We start from the raw sequence: 22579 nt of genomic DNA on the forward strand, positions 1-22579 counted from the left end.
GGGAGGCTGGGGAAGTTTGCGTTGTCAGGTGAAGAGAGCCAATTTGAGGTCAGAGAGCTGGCCAGAGAGCAGGCTGAAGGGCAGGTGGGTTCTGAGGTGAGCCCAGAAAGGCTGAAGCGGCTGAAGCGGGGGGAAAGGGGAGGTGTTCAGTGGCACTCCAGAAGCCAAGCCCGGGCAAGAGGAAGTGCTGAGGCTCCAGGCAGCATTTGGAGGCAAATGCTGGGACTAACTTCCTCTGGCCCAGGCTCAGCCATACACATTGACCCTGTGGTTAACAAAAGCCCCCAAATCATTTTCTATGAAGCCAGTGAAGTCAGGCCTCACTCTTCCTGCTCTGCATGCATTTCGCTGTGCTCTCATAAAAATAGAGTAAAAAAAGCCAGTCTGAGCCCTTTGAAATATTAATTACAGACACCACAGTTTCCTTATTTAACCGAGGGTTGCTACCTCATTTGGGATTATTAGCAAAGCAAGACAGCCTTTGTTGTGCTTGACAAAGTGATTAATTCAGACTCTAGGTGAATTTTGGCTTTCTCAACATCTTTTGATGTGCTAAGATTCCCTAGTGAGGACAAACATCATCAATTACTTAAACAAGCCACTACCTTGAGAGCACAATTATCAGTGAGGCCCAGTCTACTAATTGGCAGATGGAGAGAGAGAGAGAGATGAACCTTCAGCTCTGGCCTGGACCCTTACCTGTCTAGGAGGAACAAGAGTCTTTTAAATTGTCTCACCGTGATGCTCCTGCCGAACTGGGGCAACCTAGTTCTTTTTCCGCCACTGCAAAAATACGTCGTGGGTGACTTGTGTTTGTGTTCTCACCGCTGAGAACCTCATTCTTATGGGCAGGGCTGCGGAATCAGCGGTGGGGGGACTGAGAAGAGAGGAGTTCACCGAAGCAAAATTCTTTCTTGACAGGAGTTTGTAAGAAACCTGGGAGTTTGCTTTTTTCCTCTCAAGAGCCATATTCGCCAGCTTCTGGGGGAAGCAGAATGAGGCAGGGGCTTTGGAGGAGGCCACGTCCAGGCGGCCTCCGGACGCATGAGGAATTCAAGGCCCAGCATTTAATTTTCAAATAGATAAACATATAAAATTATATATAAGTAGATCTGTATTTAAAATTTATAAAATTAAATACCATAAAAATTTTAAAATATTTTATTTAAAAATATTTATTATGAATATATTTTTTATCTATTTAAACTCAAGTTAGTTAATGCATAGTGTAATAACGGTTTCAGTAGAATTTAGTGATTCATCGCCTACATATAACATCCAATGCTCATCCCAGAAGTGCCCTCCTTAATGTTCATCCCCCATTTAGCCCATCCCCCCAGCCATCTCCCCTCTAGCAACCCTCAGTTTGTTCTCTGTATTTAAGAGTCTTTTATGGTTTGCCTCCCTTATCTTATTTTTCCTTCCCTTATGTTCATCTGTTGTGCTTCTTAAATGCATTAAGCCATTAGTCCTTTTTTTCCTTCTCCATGCTAGAAACGAGGTTTCAGGGGAAGATTTTATGCTGCATTTATATTTGTCATTGTATCGCTTCTCGGCCTTTTGGCTAAGATCAGATACTTGTCATTGTATTTTCCGGCGTGTCTGTGGCGAGGGGCTCAGTCTAGTTAAATTCAGTCATACAACCAACACTTTAAAAAAAAATCCGGAAGTGTTTCATAAATATCACTTAACCGATTTTGCGACAAAATTCAATGGCTTTGCTCTATTTTTAAAATAGAAAGCTAGGTTGTATGTGTTTCCACCTTGTGAAACTTCTCTGTGCTACTTCATCATTCTCCTTACTTCTCACTGATGCAGAAGGGCAAGGCCCGCGCACAGAATCTGTCTGTGGCCAACTGTGACGTGGGGCAGAATCGGGGAGTAGAGGCAGAGGCGTCTTCACCGAGCCCCTCTCCCTTCCTAACCACCAACTCCGATTCCACGCCCTTTGCTGCCTCAGCCCCAGAGGTGCCAATTAGTCCCCACTGGCGGGTTTTCTGGGGGCGGGACAGGCATTGGAAATCCTGGGATAGCAGGGCCCACTCAGTGTACCCCCTTTGCTCCCTCTGTCTGGCCTCCTGGTTTACCAGCCTTTCCAAAGCAGCAGTCTGTTCCAGTGCCCTCACCTGCTATGGTGACACAGCTCTTGTTATCCATGCCAGTGTTGATCCCTCTGTCCTTGGCTTAATGGTTTTCAGGAGATTGGTCCCCTTGGGAGGGCCCTGTTGCTTGAAAACTAGTCTTGAGGGGGAGTAACAACCTTAAGGACTGCTTGCCATTTTTTTCACCTGCGACAAATTCCATCCAGTAGTTGGACAGGAGGAGTGCTCTTAAGTTAGCAAACTACAAACATACATTTCAACAGGCATGGGATGCTTCTTTGCTGCAAAGATCATACTGTAAATGCTTAATTAACTGCTTGTCATTAGCCATGGAAAATCTGTCTGGTCCACTAGGTTGTAAGTGACACGTCCCTGCAGCGTCCCTAGCACCCAGCACCGTGTCTGCAACGAGACATGCAGTGAATCTGTGTCGACCCAGTGATACTCTTCATTTGTAACATGTCGGTTAACATTAGCCCTCACAGTGATAAAGCACTTCACTGCTAGGACCTCACCTCTTCGGGAGGGTAAACTACAATCACAGTTTAGAATAAATCCAATGGCAAAAGCAGACTAGCTCTCTTCAGTACTGAGAGAGAGAAATACAGGACAATAAGATTCATTTGCTCTAATTCTCCACGTGCGCTCTGAGAAAGGTCTTTCATCGTTCTCTGGGCATGGTGTTAAACTGTCTGCTAAGCTGGGACAAACTAGACAGAGCACACTAAAACATGTGGCCTGCTCAGATTGTCCTCAAGAGCCAGGTCTTCCCACCAGTGGCCTATGGACCATCCGTGTGAACTTTTAGGGGGTTCACAGGCTTAAAAATTTTTCCACGGTATAGTGTTGATTTTTACCGTTACTTCTTCTTTATGGAAGTGGTAATAGTTTTCATTTATGGTCATGACATAAGGTTTCCTTTTGAAATAAATGCACTTAAGTTTCTTTAAAGGAAATTGGTAAGCAAGTAATAGCATAGGACATTTGCAGACACGGCAGAAATTGTAAAGATGTTATACAAATGACTGAGTTTAGAGATTTATTTCCTCAGCGGACTCTCCTTCTCCGAAAAGTTGGGATAGAAATGAAAAAGTTAGCTCTGTGCTATAATAGCCATCAACTGGATGACATATTATTTGTTTAAAAAAATTGTAATATTTTCTTTAAAATACTTATCTGTTGGCTGTTTAGTCGGGAGGGCCAGTAAAGCTTAGTTCAGCAGTTGGTGCCTGAGACAAAGGCTTAATGTCATGTGAGCCTTGGGCTTGCCTCCTCCCACCCCCAAGCAGATGTACCATCCAGTTCTCTCTAAACAGGAAGCCCTGATGATCTCATGGTCCCCACCCAGGCACTTCCCCTTTTCAGGCACACTCCAAAATAAAGTCAGGGTGTATACATAAATATAGGTTATATTTATAGAAATATAAGTTGGTGTGGTAATTGAATAATGACTCCCAAAGATGTCCATGTTCTACGCCCTGGAATTTGTGAATGCCACTTTATTTGGAAAAAGGGACTTTGAGGATGCGATTAGGGATCTTGAGATAGGGAGGGTGTACTGAATTACCCTGGTGGGTCCTAAATGTAATCACAAGGGCCTTTATGAGGGGAACGCAGGAGGAGTCAGAATCAGAGACGTTAATATGGTGACTGAAAGTAGAGATTGGAGTGATGTGGCCATAAGCCAAGGAAACAAAGAACCAATACTCCCCTGTAGCCTCCAGAAAGAACCAGCCCTGTTGACATCTTAACGTTAGACTAGCAAGATTCATTTGGATTGCTGGCCTCCAGAACTGTAAGATAATACATTGTTTTGTTTTAAACCATTAAGTTTGTGGTTATTTGTTATAATGACAATAGGAAACTAATACAGTTGGGAAAGCTTACTTTTAAAAAATTCCTTCACCTGGGGTGCTTGGGTGGCTCAGTCAGTTAAGTGTCTGACTCTTGATCTCACCTCAGGTCTTGATCTTGAGTTCAAGCCCCATGTTGGGCTCCATGCTGGGTGTGAACCAACTTTAAAAATTTCCTTCACTTTTTGATAGTATTCACCATATTGATCTTTTTTGTAAGGTATCACTCTACATTTAAAATAATTCCAAGTATAGAGGATTTAATTTAAAAGTTTCAAGATCTATTCATGTTTTTGCATAGGCATTCATGTGATTGAAGTATCAAAATGGTATCATGAAGTATCACCAAGAGGTACAGTGAAAAGTCTTCTCTTATTATGATCCCCAGATAGCATTTCCCATTAAACAGAACCACGGCTTCTTGCGAAAGTGGCTAATCTAGGTCTGGGGCAAGAAATGTACAAGATGAACTTGAAGCATCTTGACATTTCAGAAAGCAAGAAAGACATTCTATCAAAAGTACTCAGGAGCAAACTTATATGTGGTCCCACTAGCCAAAGATGGGACAATTTGATGAATAAAGCAATCATTACAATGGATCAAAACATATCAAATATACTTAAACCCATGAATTCAAAATGATACAAAAATAACAGGAGTTACTACTGTACGATGTTATACAATCAACTCATTATTTTGAAAACTAACAATAAAAGGAAAGACTCAAGCACTGATCCTACTTTTCTTATATGAACTGCTATAACCATAGCAGATGAGGGTAAATTCAGAATTATTCCAGCTAACAGTGCAGAAGGAATATCACCCTTTTGCAGCTCCTAATGAATTAATGGATCTAGGTGACAATCTTCACAAGTCCAAAGATCAAAATAACAGAGAAAAATAGATATCATCAATCTCCTATAGCGCAGTCTGACAGAAAAGGCCTCTGGATCAGGCTTTGAACACTGCAATCAATGTAGGATCTTTGTAAAATTCCAAAGCCCAAGTCACACCTTACATAATTAAGTCACCATGGGGGGTGGGGAGTAGGACATAAACATGAGGATATTCTGAAGCTCCTCAGTGTGCAGACAAATTCAGGAACCAGTGGTTTAGATCAGACTACCAGACTGGGACTGAAGAACATGTTAAACTACACCATGCAATATGCAACTATTGAAATTCAGACAATGGGAGACTCTACAAGATACAACCTGTTTTGTTTATAAAAAATCCAAGAGGGAAAAAGGTAGGTTGGGGGGGGGTTGAGGGGAATTTAGAGACTTAGAGATACTCAAGAAGAGGCATCTGACCCAATTACAACACATAGAATTTATTTAGATCCTCATTCAACAAATGTACTATAAAAGAAAAATTATGAGACACATGGGGAAATTTAAACACCGACAATGTGTAATATTGTATGTTAACGACTTTCCATCTTTGTTGCATAGTATATTATTAAATGGATGCATCATGATTTATCTAAAGAGCCCCAAACCGACAGGTGTCTAGGTTGTTTCCAGTCTTTTGATGTTATAAAAATGCTGAAATGAATACCTCTGTATATGTTCAAGGATGCAGGTAGAACAAATTCCTAGAAGTGAATTTGATGGGTCAAAGGGTAAATGCATTTGCTAGATACTAGCAAATAGCCCTGCTAAGGGGCTTGTACTAGGGTAGAAGCAATGTAGATGGAGAGAAGTGAGCAGTTATGGAGAAGGAGCTAATTTGAAGATGGAACTGTAAGGATTTGCCGATAGATTGTAAAGTATGAAAAATGAAAGAGAAGGATAAAACAGGTCTAATATCAGTCAGTTTCAGGTAAGTTTCACATGGACAGCAAGTGCCTCCAATCTCAGTGATTTACATCAACAAATATTTATTTCTTGCTCACACTAAATATCTAGCATGGATCACTTTCAGCTCTGCTTCTCCTCATCTTTATTACAGGACCCAGACTTCAGGAAAGCTCTCACCTGGGAGACTAGGGGTCTCACGGCAGAGGGAAAAATAAATGGTTCACCGTGTGCTGCTCTCTTGACTTTTGCTTGGATGTGGTTCGTGTTGTATCTGTTCACGCTCAGTTGGCAAAAAAAAAAAAAAAAAAAAAAAAAAAGCCACATAACCAAGCCTAATGTAAATGGGGTGGAGATGTATACTTCTCCAACTAAAAGGGGTAGTCATATATTAAACAATTACACACTTGACCATGTCTCAAATGTTTGTGGCTTGAGCAATGGGTGGATTGTGGTTGCAATCGTGACATAGAGATGACTGGGCAGGATGAAATTTAGGGGGAAAATTGAACTCAGATTTGGATATGTTAAGTTTAAAATGCCTAATAGACATTAAAAGCGTGCAATCAATTTGGCAGTTGTATAAAGATGAGTTTCGTGGAGAGAATGGAGAATGGAACTAGAGAGAGAAATGTGGAAGTTATTTTTTTAAATGTTTACCTATTTTTGAGAGAGAAAAGACAGAGCACAAGCAGGGGAAGGGCACAGAGAGAGAGAGACAGGGAGACACAGAATCTGAAGCAGGCTCTAAGCTCTGACCTGTCAGCACAGAGCCCATCGTGGGGCTCGAACTCACAAACCACAAGATCATGACCTGAGCCAAAGTTGGATACTTAACCAACTGAGCCACCCAGACACCCCAGAAATGTGGAAGTTATTGATGTATAGATGGTATGCAAAGTGGTGAGACTGTTAGAAGGAAAGGAGGTAGCAAAGACACTGAGGAGCAGCCTCTGAGGTAGGAGGAATGCCGACAGGGAGCAAGAGAAGGAGAGTGTTTCAGGAAGAAGAAAGTGTTGATTTGTGTCAAATGCTACTGAGAGGTCAAGTACAAAGATTGGCAAGAAATCATTGGATTGACAAGATAAGAATCATGAATGACCTTGACAAGGGCAATCCCAGTATAGTGGTGGGTACAAAAAACATAGTTGGAACAGGTGGAGAAGAGACTAGGGGTATAGAAGGGGAGAGAACAAGTCTAGATAATGCTTTCAAAGGATGCTACTCTCAAGGAAGGACGAAAAAGAAGGCAATGACTGGAATCAAAGGGGTTTGCCTTTTTCCTTTATGATGGAAGACACTGCAATATGTTTGTATCCAGACAAGAATGATCCAGGAGAACGGGAGAAAGCAACACAACTAAAAGAAGACATAGTTGAGAATTCTGAGTAAGAGATGGGTAAGAAACACAAGTGAGGCTTTTAGATAGACAAAATATATCTCTCATCATGATCATCAGTTCATTAGTATCTGTTATTACTATACCTTTGGTTTCTAATAAACCTGCCTTTGTTCTCAGCATATTCTCTGTGTGTTCTCATGTGGTGGCTTATCCACAACATCCTAGCCTAGAGGATGGAAAGGAACAGGTTAGTGGAGTTAGTGGATACCAGCACCTGTTTGAAATGTGGCAGACCTGGTTTCCATTCTGACTCAATTGCTTAGCAGCACTTAAGTGCCTTCTGTAACCTCCTTATGATTTAATTTCCAAATCAGTAATGTGAAAATAATATTGATTTCTACCTTTATATGATTTATATGATCGTATTTCTGTATAAATGTATTTTTCTTGTGTTGTGACAAAGCTGTTGTCAGGGTAATGACTGAAATGAGTAGGCTTTTGTGGTTTTTACATTACTAAGGAAAGTATCAGTCAGATACTTACGTATTTATTCAGTACTCATTTATTTTCTTTTCCCCTAGAGGAGTGAGGACTTTAAGCAGTTCCCTTTTCTGGGTCTTTTGGAACAAATTATAAGGAATTTTACTTAGTAAATCTTATAGGTAAGCCTGGGCAGAAATGAAAAACAATAGGAAAGTCTTATAATTCAAAAATACTTCCCTCTGAGTTTTGCTTGTGTCCATCTTACAGCACATTTTATATTCAGAAGTTCCCTGTTAGAATGGAACTGTTAGACAATGAAAGCACTACATTTCAGAATGTGTGGGATGCAGGTAAAGAAGCATTTAGAGGAGGATTTACAGCCTTAAATGCATTTATTTTTTTTAAATACTAAAAATAAGTGAATTACAATTATTAACTTAACAAACTAAAACAGATAAACAAAATCCAAAGAAACAAAGAACAAAGAGTAAACCCAAAGAAAATAGAAGGTGGACCATAATAAAAAATGCTAAACAAATAGTGAAATAGAAAACAAACAAACAAAAAACTAGAAAGGATCAATAAAAGCAAAACTTGGTGCTTTGAAAAGATTAATAAAATAGATAAGCCTATATAGCAAGACTAACTAAGAAAAACTTTTCTAAGCAAATGAGGAATAGAAAAAAAATGTCCTTAACCCAATAAAGGATATCTGTAAAAAATCTGCAGCAAAATCTCACTCTTGAGGTTTTTTTAAAAATTTTTTTAATGTTTATTTATTTTTGAGACAGAGAGAGACAGAGCATGAACAGGGGAGGGCCAGAGAGAGAGGGAGACACAGAATCTGAAGCAGGCTCCAGGCTCTGAGCTGCCAGCACAGAGCCCGACGCAGGGCTCGAACTCACAAGCTATGAGATCATGACCTGAGCCGAAGTCGGACGCTTAACCGACTGAGCCACCCAGGCGCCCCTCACTATTGAGTTTGAAACATTAGACACATTCCTATAATCAAGAATATGAAAAAGATGCTCTCTTTTATTGCTTCTTTTAAACACTGTACTAGAGGTCCCAGCCAATGTAATAAGAAAATAAAATGAAAAGTGAAACAAAATGATTAGAAAGAAATAGAACAAACTGATATTATTTGCATAAAACATGATTGTCAGCATAAGAAATCAGATATCCCACATGTAAATCCCACAGAACTAACAAGAAAATTTAGAAGGATCACTGATTACAAGATTGGCATAAAAAACAAATAGTGTTCTTACACATGAGCAATATCAATAACCAACATATGTAAATGGCAAAGAGATATTCTTGTGCATAAAATTATAAAATGTTACTGAAGGACAGAGACAACAGAATCAATGGAGAGATATAATACATCCATAGGTGAGAATACTCAATGTTGTAATAATGTTTGTACTCTATAAATTTAATGCAATTCCAATAAAAAAAATCTCAGCAGACTATTTCATCAAACTAGACTAGTTAATTCTAAAACTAATATGAGAAAGTAAGATATTAAAAAGTAATACAGAATTGTAATAGTTAAAATAGTGAGGCATTGCCATAAGCCAGACAAATGGATCAAAATAGAACCAGGCACCTCTAGTACTAAGGAGTATGATAGAGGCGGCAATACAAATCAGTGGGGAAAGGTGGGTGGGACAGCAAGCACACTGTCTCATTGCCAAACCTTTATAGGGATGTGCTCGGCATTAGGGCGGGATTATTTTACCAGGGTCCCAGTGACATACCTCTTCTAATGAGCCACCTCTCATTATAGAACCTGACTCAACACTCTGATGATTGATTTGGCTTCTCAAGTACTAGGAGGGGAGGGGCTCTGAGGAGGGACATCAGATTCCTGTTCCTGGAAAAGGATACCTACTCTGACAGATTAGTAAATGAACATTCTGGTTTCTAGGTTGTATCTTAGTAGATAATCTAACTACTACTAATGGAGACATGAATGTGCACTAGATGGTTTCCAGCCCTGAGGACAAGCTGAGAGCATGGTCTTGGGGCAGCGGGTTCTGGGAGAGGGGACCAACCACGAAGATGCTGAACAGAGATGAGGTGCTAACAGGGGACCTGGGGTGACCTCATCTAGAAACTCAGCATTTCTAAGGAGCTCCTGCCTGGAGGCACGGCTGATGCAATTTCTACTTACAGTTTCTGTAGTATTAATGGGGCAAGGAAGGAGAAGGAAACAGAATTTAAAATCAACTAACCAGCCTGTAGAGAGTTATTTTCTCAAAAAAAAAAAAAAAAAAAAAAAAACCTATTCAGAATTCATCTGCTTATCTTCGTTTCCCTACCCAAATGTGTGCTTGGAGTCAACCTACAGTCACCCATCAATGACTGCTCATTTTCCAATTAATTATTTAACCAGTTGGTGTGGCACAATTATGCCTGCCACCTGGATCAGCTATGGTAGTAATGAGGGGAGAAAGGAAGAATTTCAAAGGTGGGAGATATTTTTGAAATTAGAGAAAAAGAGATGGCAAAATATTCTCATTCTCTCTCTCTTCCCCCCCCCCCCATAATCCAAGAAATGCAGACATCAAGATACATTGATGTGTCTAAAAAAAGGGGGGAAATTTTATGAGAGCATTTGGTGAAATGGATACACTGCCAGTGAGACTCACTGGGACAAACTTCCTGGAAAGCATTGTGTACCAATATTTGAATCCGGTCACTCATGGATTTCAGGTCTAGAAAAGCTTGATGCATAAAGTGCTAGAAAAGGTTGATGCACAGAGATATTCATTGTAGTAACAGACCTTAAATCAGCTAAAAAAATCAAGAACAGCCTAAATATTTACCAATAAGAATAATTTAGTAAATTATGATATGTCCACAAGAGGAATATTCTGCAGCCATAAAAATAATATTCACAGGCACCTGAGTGGCTCAGTCGGTTAGGCATCTGACTCTTGATTTTGGTTCAGGTGATGATTCCAGGGTTGTGAGATTGGGACGTGCATAGGGTTCCATGCTGAGCATAGAACCTGCTTAAGATTCTCTCTCTTTCCATCTGCCCCTCTCCCCTGCTCATGCTCTTTCTCTCAATCTCTCTTTTTAAAATAAATTAATAACATTTTCAAAAAATAATATTCATAAAGGATTAATACAGAGATTTCTTCCCTTATATCAAGTTTAAAAGTAGAAATATAGAGAAATAGAAATAAGAAAACATTATAGAGAATGTAATCTCAAAAAATCCTCACAGAAAAAACTAGAAAGAATTACAGTAAAATTAAAGTAGGTTTTGTCTAATAGTTGTAGTGGTTTTTTTGCCCAAATCTCTGTCAAAGTTGGCAAACACTCTGCTCCCGTGTCTTAAAACCTTTTGAGAAGGCAACAATTTAAGGCCTTGTTTCTAATGTTTCCAATGTGGCCACAATTTTTAATGGAATTGCTGGCAAGTCCTTTGATGGCCATACATGTCACAAGCGTCGAGTAACCATGACAAAGGGCTTTTCTTCTCCAAAGAGCAGGACAGGTGGGGTTACCTGGCTTCACTGGAGAATCACGATTTTTACCCCAGGAGATGTGTTATTTGCCAAAGGAATATTTCAGCATTTCAAAAACACATCAACAGACTTGAATCTCACCAAGTAGAAATTCTTCAATAGTAATGTTGAGAACATAATGGATGAACCAAGGAGCTAGCGGTTCCCAGAAGCACACAAGAGAGAAACCACGTCTTCTATGGCTGCTTAAGATATTCAGTGAGGGAAATCCTGGAGGGCAGGCCATCACTTGACTGTCTTCTCTTGCTCCAAACCTCAATCAGCTTGACTATCTCTTTCATACATGATTCATCAAAATATTTCCTCAATGTATCGCAAGTGACTTCTTTGGCTAACCAAAAGGCTGACCACTTTTGTGGAATCCATCAAGAAAGGGCTTTGTCTCGGGGAAAATGAAATACTGGGGAACTTCTAGACTTTAAAAATGGAATCTTATTTTGAACATGATTCATATTATTCAATTTATTTTGAGAAGGTGTAGAAGACACGCCCCTGGCAGTGCAGGAATTTGTGTGCTATAGCAAGAAATGACTATTTCAGCTGTGAAATGAAACCAGAGAAGGGTATCTAAGGCTACTATATATACTTTTTGATGTCATTTTCCAACTTAAGTATCCTTAAGGTAAACAATGATAGATGTCCATAATCATAAGGGATGTTTTTATTAATTCCCATCAAAGACAAGAATACTACAATATGGCGGCTGCATGACAACTGCATACTACTTGCTTTTCACAGTAGCATCCCAGGCCACCTTCACTTTTTTGATGGCACAGGACCTAATGGCACAATTTGACATAAAAAAGAAATTTCCTTCATGGTGACAATTTTTAGAGTAGCAGGAGGAGATTTTTTTAAAGATATTTTTTCATTGATTCTCTGAAACTCATTCATGGGTATTCTTGGTGTATCAGTTTCCTAAGGCTGCCATAACAAAGTACCACAAACTGAGCTTAAAACACTAGGAATTCATTGTCTCACAGTTCTGGAAGCCAGACCCTGAAATTATGGTTTTTGCAAGGCTATGCTCCCTCTGAAACCTATAAAGGGGTATCCTTTCTGGCCTCTTCCTAGCTTCTGGTGGTTTGCTGTCCATCTTTGGTGTTCCCTGGCTTGTAGTTGTGTTAACTCCAATCTCTGCCTTTGTTGTCAGATGGAATTCTCCCCATGTCTCCATGTCTTCACGTGGCCGTCCTTTTATAAGGACACCTGCCATAAGGATTAGAGTTCCACTCTACTTGGGTATGATCTGATCTTAACTAATCACATTAGTGACCACTCTATCTCTAAATAAGATCATATTCTGAGGTACCAGGGGTTAGGACTTCAACTATTCTTTTTTGGGGGTGACACGATTCAACCCATAACAGCTAGGGTCCATGGATTGTCCAGAGAGTGTGTTGAGACAGACAGAGGGCAGCATGAGGACCCTGGGACCAGGAAGGATGAAACAAGGATGCAGAGAAGGAAGTGAAAGCAAGACAAATGGAACTCACTTTGCAATTTTGCCCAGCAGTCTGGTGCCAGTGATCCTTCCCTGTTGATTCTGGTACGAGGACTCTGGTTACTAATGGCAACTTTTGGCCAATTCCCAGCTGAAGAGGCCCAAGTCTATACTTGGAGTACACGTTGCAAAGTGAAGTTTATGGTTATGTCCAGAACATTCTCTGCTGATGCCATATGTTTGAAAATGTCTGAATTTTGTGCAGAGACACACAAGCAGTATTTTTGTAAGTGGAGTTACATAATTAGGGCATGGACTTGCATAATAATTAGCACGTGTAATTAGGCACAGACTTCTTGTCCTTTAATTAGACAATCAAGACATCTAATTAAAAAATTAAGATGTAATTACGTGGCCCAAGATCTACATATCTCTTTCTACCCATTAGAGATCACATTTAGAAAATAATTCACAAAAACTGATAGAGAAATGAAGATAGAAGCCAGATTCAAGGATGCTGAGGGAAGTGTTAAGTGCACTGGTAAGTCTTCTTTGGTTTTTCCTCTTTGGGGTGAGGGGAATTATTTAAAATATCCTGGTCTACTTGAACGAATAACTTTTGCACACTATGCTGTTGACCTTTGGTACAAAAGCTAATGAAGAGGAATGATGGCCTGACTGATCCGTGTAATTCACACGTGGCTCTTAAGTTCGGCCTGTAATCACACTTGAACATGGACTTACATGTGATGTCCTGGGAACTCATTCAAACCCAGTAATTCAGCCAGATGGTGGAAAACTTCTTCCCATTCTTGGTTCTCCCTTGTGACTACTTTGAAAGTAGACCCATTGCTCAGAGTAACACAAACCAGCACTCAAGCTGGGTTGTCCTTTCCCTGAATTTCTGAATATTTGATGAAAAATTTGTATTTTAAGTGCTTCTTGTTGGACTACAGGTGGGAAAGGGGAAGGTCAGAGACTACCATGAACACTCCATCTTTCTAATGATAGGTGAATGATTTTTAGAGCAGCATTTTGTTCGTCTAAATTCTAGTACTCCCAGGAAGCTTGGCTGTAATGATATGTTCTAAATTTTTCCTTGCTCCTGAATTGAGATTTGGCTGATCTCTGCATGATGCTAAACACCCAGTTTGACTCATTAATTTTTCTGAACTAACTGAACTTTTGACCTAATTGGCTGGCTGATTAGGGATTTTAGCCATATGTCCAGGTTTTTCTAAGCCAGTTCTGACTTTAACTGTGTTATCCCTCTGTTCCCATAAACTGGTGAAATATCCTAGTAATTCCAATGTTTTGACAGCTACGCTGCACTTCTCAGACTGCTGCTTTCTCCTAGAAAGTGGCACAGAAATCTGTCGGGCCACGTTTCCTGATTTTTGGTTAAGAAAATATGCTTCCCATATGGTTTCAGGACATGAAAACAAAGACATAAAGAGGTTATAAGCAGTTGGAGATGAGGTCTTATCTCCATGGTGTGTTCTCTCCCTCCTGGTTTTTATTTTTCTCTATTAGTCCATGCAATGTGATGAGGGACAAATTATGTGCAGGGGTCAGTTTTGACCAAGAAAACACAAATTTGCACAGGGAACTTATTTTTGCCATTGTTACTTTTTTTTTTTTTTTTCCTGCTTTGCCTTCTGATAATTGTCCATGGTAGATGTAGGGACAAAGGAACTGAACTGGGGAGAGGTACATTTTTAAAAACAATGTATTGATGGAAACTTTAGGTAGGGAAGGGGCATTTAGACCACACCATCACCTTGTCTTCTAACTGTGACATTTTAGGATTCCTCAATCTCCAGCCTGTCACTCAATCAGGAGGAATTTCCTGGGTTCTATTCCACTCACTCGCCTCTACGTCTCTACCTCTTTGGTCCTTAGACACTGTCAACCAGAAACCACTCCTTCCACCCTTCCCTGAGGAGAGCTCAGTAATTCTGTTTCCTAACAGGGCCAACGTATGAATGAAAACTTCAGGTCCTTGGTTTTTAAATTTTGCTTTTCCCCTCAGGTACTCCACATCAGCATTTTCAAGACTGGAGAAGCTGGGCATCAGACATCCCAAGCCTTCTCCTTTTGTTGGAAACTTGGCATTTTTCCGCCAGGTAAGGGAAGCCTTCCATTGTCTTCCAGCATAAGATATGCTGAGCCCAGGGCAACTTTACCCATGAAGCACTGCTCCCATCTACATCGCCTACACTGGGGTGGTCTATATGTGAAGGCGCTGTGTGTTGAGCCTTCCCCTACTGAATGAATTCTCACATGATGACAACAATCCATTGTTTATTACTCATCAGCATGCAGTGAGTCCTGTCACCCATTCATTCATCCATTCACCCCAAAACCCATTGACTGGGTATCTAAATGTGCCAGGGCCTGGGATATGGAAGAAGCAGAAGTTACTTCTTCCCTTGAGTGCACACATAAAATCATGGTGTTAAACATGAGATAGGATGTACCCTAGGTAGAATCAACCCTGATTCTCTGTCAGGGCTAGAATCACACTGGAAGACTTCCTAGAGAAGGAGGTCCTGCAGGAACAATAGTCACAAAGACAAGAACACAAACCAGGTGGGGAGCAACGATGTGTGTGATCTCACTTAAATGAAAAACAAGGCACAGCTTGACGAGCAGCCTGGACTTACTAAAAGCTGAAGATGGGGGAGCACTAGGGGAAGCAGCTGTGTGAGACAGCAATGGGCTGGCTGGCTGGCTAGTGTGCTATCATTTTCAAGCAGGAGAGGGACCTTGAAGTAAAGGGTGACTCTGCAGGGAGGAAGATTTAGATTAAGTCTAGGCGAATCAATGAGGGCTTGGCCCAGGTGGTCCGTGTGAAAAAAGAAGGACATTGGGGGTAAAGTTAGTGACTCCTGGAATGAATTGGGTGTAGAGAATTCAAGGTAAATGAGCTAAGTGCCTCTAAGTGTTGAGCCAGGTTAATAGGGAGAATGGCCATGAGTTGACAGAAATAGAAGGTCAGGAAGGCAGCTGGTTCAGGGAGATACCCTTGGCCAGAATGACATGCAAGTCGATATGTCCAGTAGTCATTTGTAGATACAGCCCCAGGACTCTATCTTCTAAGGGTATTCTGTTTTCCCTCATTGGGTTTTCTCAGAAGCCACATGGTTTAATCTGCGAACTCATGGCCATGTTGCCACCAGCCCCAACATCAGGAGCCGACAGGTCCTGCGTGTGAAGGGCCGCTGAGCCAGAGACAGGAAGGGCTAAGTGTGGGCCAATCCTGATCATATCTGTTCAACATGTCTCTAGCATTTCCCCACCCCTACCCTCAGAAAGGCTGGCCCTCAGCACCAGACAGATAACAATAGCTATTTCTGTCCTTTTCCCTCCTCTTTTCTCTTCCTTTTTGTCCCTTTCTCTGTCCAATGTTCTTTTCACTCTTTATTGTTGTTGTTCTGCTCTTCTTCGGGTTTTAAATACCTTCTCCTCGTCTCTGTCTTGGGGGGATGTTCACAATGTGAAGCCTGCAAATAGCGATCTCATCAAGGCTTCCTGTGAGTTCTTGAAGCAAGTGTGAAGAAATTTCTGAGTGTCAAAATAGAACAACACACTGGATAGGAAATTAAAGTAAATAAATTTCACATATTTCAGGGGGTGGGGGGAATGATCAGTTGCATTCAGTTGAGTGATTTAGTACTAACATTTTTGAGGAAAAAAAAATAGTATAACCGTCCATGTGAAGAGAACACTGTGCTCCTGCCTCTGGTTAATTTCCACATATGCTCCTTTTCAGCTCAGCATCCTTGTATGTGCAAACCTTGCCAAGTTCTCTCCAGAACATAGTAATTTCAGCGACTATTTTTATATTCATAGAAGCTTTCTTTGATATATGGCAAGCTTAGACTGCGAAAGTCTATGTAATAAGAATGAGATGTGTTTCCATTAAGGATATCCACCTCTTCCTCCCTTCCCCTTCCCTACCCATCACGTGTCTCCCTGTGTACTTCATTCCCACAACACAGGGATCTGTGTGACATCTCCATCCCTTCACCCCTACAGCTCCTCTGTGTATATTTGCACACATACTCCATCCCTACTAAACTACTGCATCCCTACAGCACAATGGATCTGGCACCTTCTGACCCTCCACCCCACGTGTAACTCTAAGTATACTCGTTCCCTGCTACAAAACATGTCTAATGTTTAGTCCTGCTTAGGGTATCAAGTTACTCTAAGGTTCTTATTAGTCCTATATCAAGTTACCCTAAGGTTCTTATGTTTTGACTCTGTTGGTCTTAGTTAAAAATTGGATGAGGATCATGATAATTCAGAACTTGTGATAATTTGGATAGATTCAGCAGGCGTTTACACATATAGTGGCTGTCAAGAGAGGCTTTGCCAAAATTAATAATAATATAAACCAAACTGCCAAGGGGAATGTTAACATAGTTGAGAAAGCAAACGGTTTTCAAATATTTTAGAAGCAATTATACACAAATACTTTAAGTACAGATGATCTCTTCTGTCCATTAAAGCAGAACTGACCGAGATTTTTCCTCAGCAATATATTTTTTTAAGGCTACCAGTTTATTCTAATACTTCAAAGTACTTGAAAGCAATATAACTTCAATTCTTTTTTATTGTTTACGTAATTGTGTTCTCACAGTTCCAGACTTTTTTCCTGAATCAATTTGAATACTCAAAATTTTGTTTAATCTTATCCTTACTATAGTGCTTTGTTTTCTGCAGGGTTTCTGGGAAAGCCAAATGGAGCTCAGAAAGCTACATGGACCTCTGTGTGGGTAAGAGGGAACCTCACTCTTCTACCTCAATTTCTGCATGTTCTGATAAGGAAGTAATAACCAAAATGGTGATGTTGCATGTGCTTAGATCTTTCAAGAATCCACAAAGAGAGTGCCTGGCAGTACAGATAAGGCACTGAGAGGAGGCCCCAGGGTTGCCCAAGGGGGCCCGATCCTAGGCTGAAAGAATACCATTTCCCAGCCTTTAAGACCCTGGGGGTCTTGACCATCTCTCACCACTGCTGCAATCGGACGCACTGGTCCCCGTGCCTCAGTCCCATGTGCCTTGATAACCCATGACTGGTCTTCTCAAGAACTTACCTAAACCTTACTTGGACCTGTTTTGTTCAACTGTTTGTTGACCATGTTTTGTTCAGCATGCTGTCAGCTGTACGACCATGTAATCTACCATCCAATAGAGTACTGTATTGAACGTGAAAGGGGGTGCTGTTAATAATTACCCCAGGACGACAGTGGAAACTGAGACTGTCCTGGATATATTGGGACATATGGCCACCATAGTTTTCAGCCATGTAAAGTAATAGAGTCTCTCTTTTTTCCTTGAAGTTTCCCTTTTTATGCCTCTGAGTGTGCTCCTTCTTTAAAAAATAAATAAATAAATAAATAAATAAATAAATAAATAAAATTCCAGAATCTGGTGAACAAACATATGTTCATATCATTTACTCTATTCAAGATTTGACAGACTCGAATCATATTGATTCTCAACATGTGTCTTTCCACCCTGGAGCCCTAATCGTTTTAGTCTGTTTTCACATCACTCCTCCTCAGCCACTGGGTGATTTTTCCCAGCTCCTTCTCCAGACCTCCAGGTCTGTGATCACTTTTTTAGGTGCAGTGAAGTTCTGTTCCTAATGTACATGCTAATGGGGGTCCAGTGGTTTGTGAATTCTTCTGTCCGTGGGACCCATGGATCCCATCGTTCTCCCTGGGGGTGATTTTCAAAAGAGATTGACTTGTACTCTGTGGAAATAAACCTACCCTGGAGAGCCACAGTTTTAGCCAAGTTGTTCTCTCTGCTGTTTTGTTTGTTATGTAATCCTGCAAAAGTGATAAATTAAGATGTCATACTAGATGTTCTCCATAATTAGTCTGTTATTGCTGCATTACAAACCCATCTAAAATGCAGGACTTCAACAACCAATTATTGTTCACCACGTTGCAAAGGCGTGGCCAGAATAGATTGATGTAAACTACACTTGGTTGAGCTTAACTGGGCTTTCTAGTGAATCTGCCAGGCCTCTGGGTAGGTAAGCTCATTTAGAACAGGCTCTTCTCAAGGTGAAGGCAAACATTCAGGAAAGAAAACCTAACAGCACAAGAACATTTAACGTTTCTGCCGCATCATGTCTGCTAACATCCTATTGGCCAAATCACGTTAGATAGCCAAACTCAAAATCAGGGGAGGGAGCACACTCTGTGGTGAGGCCAAAGCAAGTCACTTGGCCAAGACTGACACTGATGGGGCAGGGACGTGGCATGTATCTTTCAATAATAAGCAACTCTACCTCTTTAAGATCCCTTTTAGCTTGGTCTTTACTTACTTTTTTTTTTTTTTTTTTTTTTTTTAAGTGCATTGCTTCTTGCTTTAAGCATGATAGATATTCAGTAAAGGCTAGGGGACTGACCCGTTTACCTTTCTCTTACTCTGGTGCTGTTCCATGGCTTTTTAAAAGTTCTCAGTCCAGGTCTAATAGTGTCATTCTGTGGCTGACTTGCCAGTGACCTTGGGGACTGTCCCATACATTTCTGAGACATAGCATTGATTCAGAATGACAGTAGCTTCCCTGGAAGTAGGAAAAGGCCTCCCACAGTTTGAATTCTAGGAATCACTTCCCTTGAGCACTTCTTGTGCAGATTTCCAGAGAAGAGCACTTGGGTGTTTTAACATAATTTTAAAATGTCAGATAAAGAGTTTATAACTAGTGGGTGGTGTGGTGTGCATGTCTGTATATGAGAGAGAGAGGGAATTAGTTTCCTTGACAAGATATCCAATCAACCCCACCCCCCAACTTTAAGTTAACACTATTTATCCTTTTCATTTCAAGAAAACTTAAAGAGAATGACTTCAAATTGTAGAGATCGAAATCACAGTATCGTCTCTACTCTTTGTTCCCACCTCTGGTAAAAAGGGGAAGAAAGAAAGGTGATGGCATACTTTCTTGCTACAAAGCTATCAACCTTTTCTGCTTTAGAAAAAAAAGACGAGTCATAAAATGCTGACTTGTTGTTAAACATGTCCCTTACTGGATTTGGAGGCAATACAGTAGTGGGCAAAGTCCTGACTGAGCTCTGTAATCCGGATGAGACTTCGTGTGCTCACCTTTTACAACAAAAGGGATGAACTAGCCTATATTTAAGGTCCATTCTAGCCCTAAAAATGATCTTGTGACTGCTTAAGTTTTAGCAAAATAATTTCCCTGGTTGGGAATGTCGAGGATGAACTATGTTCAATGAAAGATCCTTCCTTTATACAGGGATTTGGTTTAAGTTATATTAATTTTTAGACTACCTTTAGTTTTTAAGCAGATATTATCAAGACCAGATTGGTCCTCTTAAAAATTGGAATGATAGCCTGATTCACCATTTGACAAAGGAAACCCCACACTGTTGACACCAAATAGAGACGCACTATGTCATTAGATGGCGGGATAGTACTATATGTTGGAAGGAACATGGCAGAGAGGACATCCTCTCTGCTCTGGAATTGAACACCAAATATGGGGATTATTATGCTTATTACGTGGTTGTTATCATAGCAACTCAGTCAGAGAACGGGTCCCCAAACTGAAGATGGGCTCCTTATCTACTTTCCCTACCACTCACTGCCATGGGGAAGATACTGCTAGAGAAGCTTTCTGCCAAGAAGGGCTGACAACATCACTGTTTATTATCACCACCAACACCACCACCACCAAGAACAAAATGTCTTTACCAAGTATCTAATTATGTAGCCTGCTTTGCCATACTCTGTGCAGATAAAACTACACATGTAGTCTCTGCCTTCTTTGAACTTGAAGATAAAGCAGATGGACTGGCATGCATACCTATATAGCTCTTATTCACAAAACTTGATTAGAATTCTTTTGAATTGCACAGAGTTGACAACATAATAGGAAGAGAGCGAGGCTTTACTGCTTTAGATAACCTTGAGTCAATTAATGGTTACTGGTTATCTTCTTCAGTCTGAGCATGAGCCCCAAGTTGGATTTATATTCCTTCCCAACTCCTAAAAGAATGGTATCAACATAATCCCCATACATTTGTGATTGGATATAAACAGGATGGAGATTATTTTCCATTCTAATTTGTAACTGACTTTATAATCCAGTGGATGACAGCCTTTATTATGCTATTACTATTAATTACTTATAAATACTTACAGCACCTTAAGTTCAGCTCATTTGCAACTCCTAAAGGCTCCTATCTAAAGCTTCTTATCCCTCATACCATCCCTCTTGTAAATAATAGTACTGTCACTTTTCTTTTAGTTAGCCTCATCCCCATTTCTTCTTGCCCTCACATCACTTTGATCTTGATTTCTGGTATAAACTTAGCTCCCCTTTGGATTTTCATGCTTCTTGGCATCCATCACCTATGCCCCTCCATTTGATTAGTGGCCCCTCATTCTTGTATCCCTTTATCAAGCTAGATTTGTTAAATGATCTCATATATTCTCATTAGAACATTAAGTTTTAAGTAGGCAGGCATGCGCATTGTACATAACTCATAAAGTACAAACAAGTATACAGAAAAAAGTAAAACTGACTCCCACCTTGGACCCTTAGCCACTCCTCAGAAGCAACCTCTGTTATCAATTTCTTAATACCCAGATGGATAATATATGATTGATGTTGTTCTTTATCTTGCTTTTTTCATTAATGATATTTGTGAAATTGTCCCATTTTAATACATTCATTCATTCTTGTTAAATGCTATTCTATTTTTTAAGGATTCCATTGTACGGATGTATCCTAATTTTAAAAACAAGTTCTCTGTTGATGAATACCTTTTGTTCTTATAAACAATACTGCAGGTAATATTCTTGTATATACACCATTGCTGTCTTGTGTAAGTATGTCTGTAGGATAAATTCCTAGAACAAATTATTAGATCAAAGATTATCTACATTTAAAAAAAATAAGTTTATTCTCTTTTTTTAAAGTTTATTTATTTATTTTGAGAGAGATAGAGATAGCACGAGTTGGGGAAGGCAGAGAGAGAGGATAGAGAGAGAGAGGAGAGAGAGAGAGAGAGAGAGAGAGAGAGAGAGAGAGAGAGAATCCCAAGCAGGCTCCATGCTGCCAGTGTAGAGCCCTGATGGAGGGTTCAGATGCTTGAAGCCACGAGATCATGACCTGAGCCCAAACCAACAGTCAGACCCTCAACAGACTGAGCCACACAGGTGCCCCAGAGATCATCTACATTTTTAAATTTTATTTTAAATTGCTCTGTCCAGGAGTTGTATCAATTTACATTCTCATAGATAAGAGTATGAGAACACCTGGTTCTCTCATGTGATTACCATTAAATATGGTGTTCATGATTTTATATCTTTATCATGTGATGGTAGTTTTGATTTCTGTTTTCCTAATTATGAGCAAGCCTCAATATCTTTTCATATGTTTAAAATCCATTGTATTTTGTTTTCTATAGAATTCTTTGCTACCTTTCTATCAGGTTAGAGATTTCTCCCTATTTATTTGTAGAAGCTCTTTATATATTAAAGAAAATAGCCCTTTATTTCAAATATTTCCTCCTTTATATTAACTTTGTTTATTGTGCATTTTTGCAATCGGAAAACATTTTTTTATTCTTCAATTTAATCAATTTTTATGATATCTACATTTTGTATCTTACTCAGACATATTTTTTTAACTTCTACTTTTCTAGTGTTTTTTATTTTAATTTAAAAAATTTAGATATTTAAGGGGCACCTGGGTGGCTCAGTCGGTTGAGTGTCCAACTCTTGGTTTTGGCTCAGGTCATAATCTCACGGTTTGTGAGTTCGAGCCCCGTGTCAGGCTTTGCACAGCTAGCGCTTGGGATTCTCTCTCTCTCTCCCTCTCTCTGCCCCTCCGCTGCTCACACACACACACACACACACACTCTCTCTCTCTCAAAATAAATAAACTTAAAAATTTTTAGTTATTTATTTTTTTTTTTTAATTTTTTTTTCAACGTTTTTTATTTATTTTTGAGACAG

The 22579-nt window shown here is 40.0% G+C and overlaps 1 protein-coding gene across 1 annotated transcript in view; it reads left to right on the top strand.

Moving 5' to 3' along the window:
• TBXAS1 (thromboxane A synthase 1) overlaps positions 1-22579 on the top strand; it is a 155689-nt gene that overhangs the window by 21769 nt on the left and 111341 nt on the right. The window contains exons 2-3 of the mRNA XM_049643045.1: positions 14601-14694; positions 17300-17352. Coding sequence (XP_049499002.1) covers positions 14601-14694; positions 17300-17352 — 147 coding nt within the window. The remainder of the gene's footprint in view (positions 1-14600; positions 14695-17299; positions 17353-22579) is intronic.

Source organism: Panthera uncia, chromosome A2 (genome assembly GCF_023721935.1).
Source record: "Panthera uncia isolate 11264 chromosome A2, Puncia_PCG_1.0, whole genome shotgun sequence".
Taxonomy (NCBI): domain Eukaryota; kingdom Metazoa; phylum Chordata; class Mammalia; order Carnivora; family Felidae; genus Panthera; species Panthera uncia.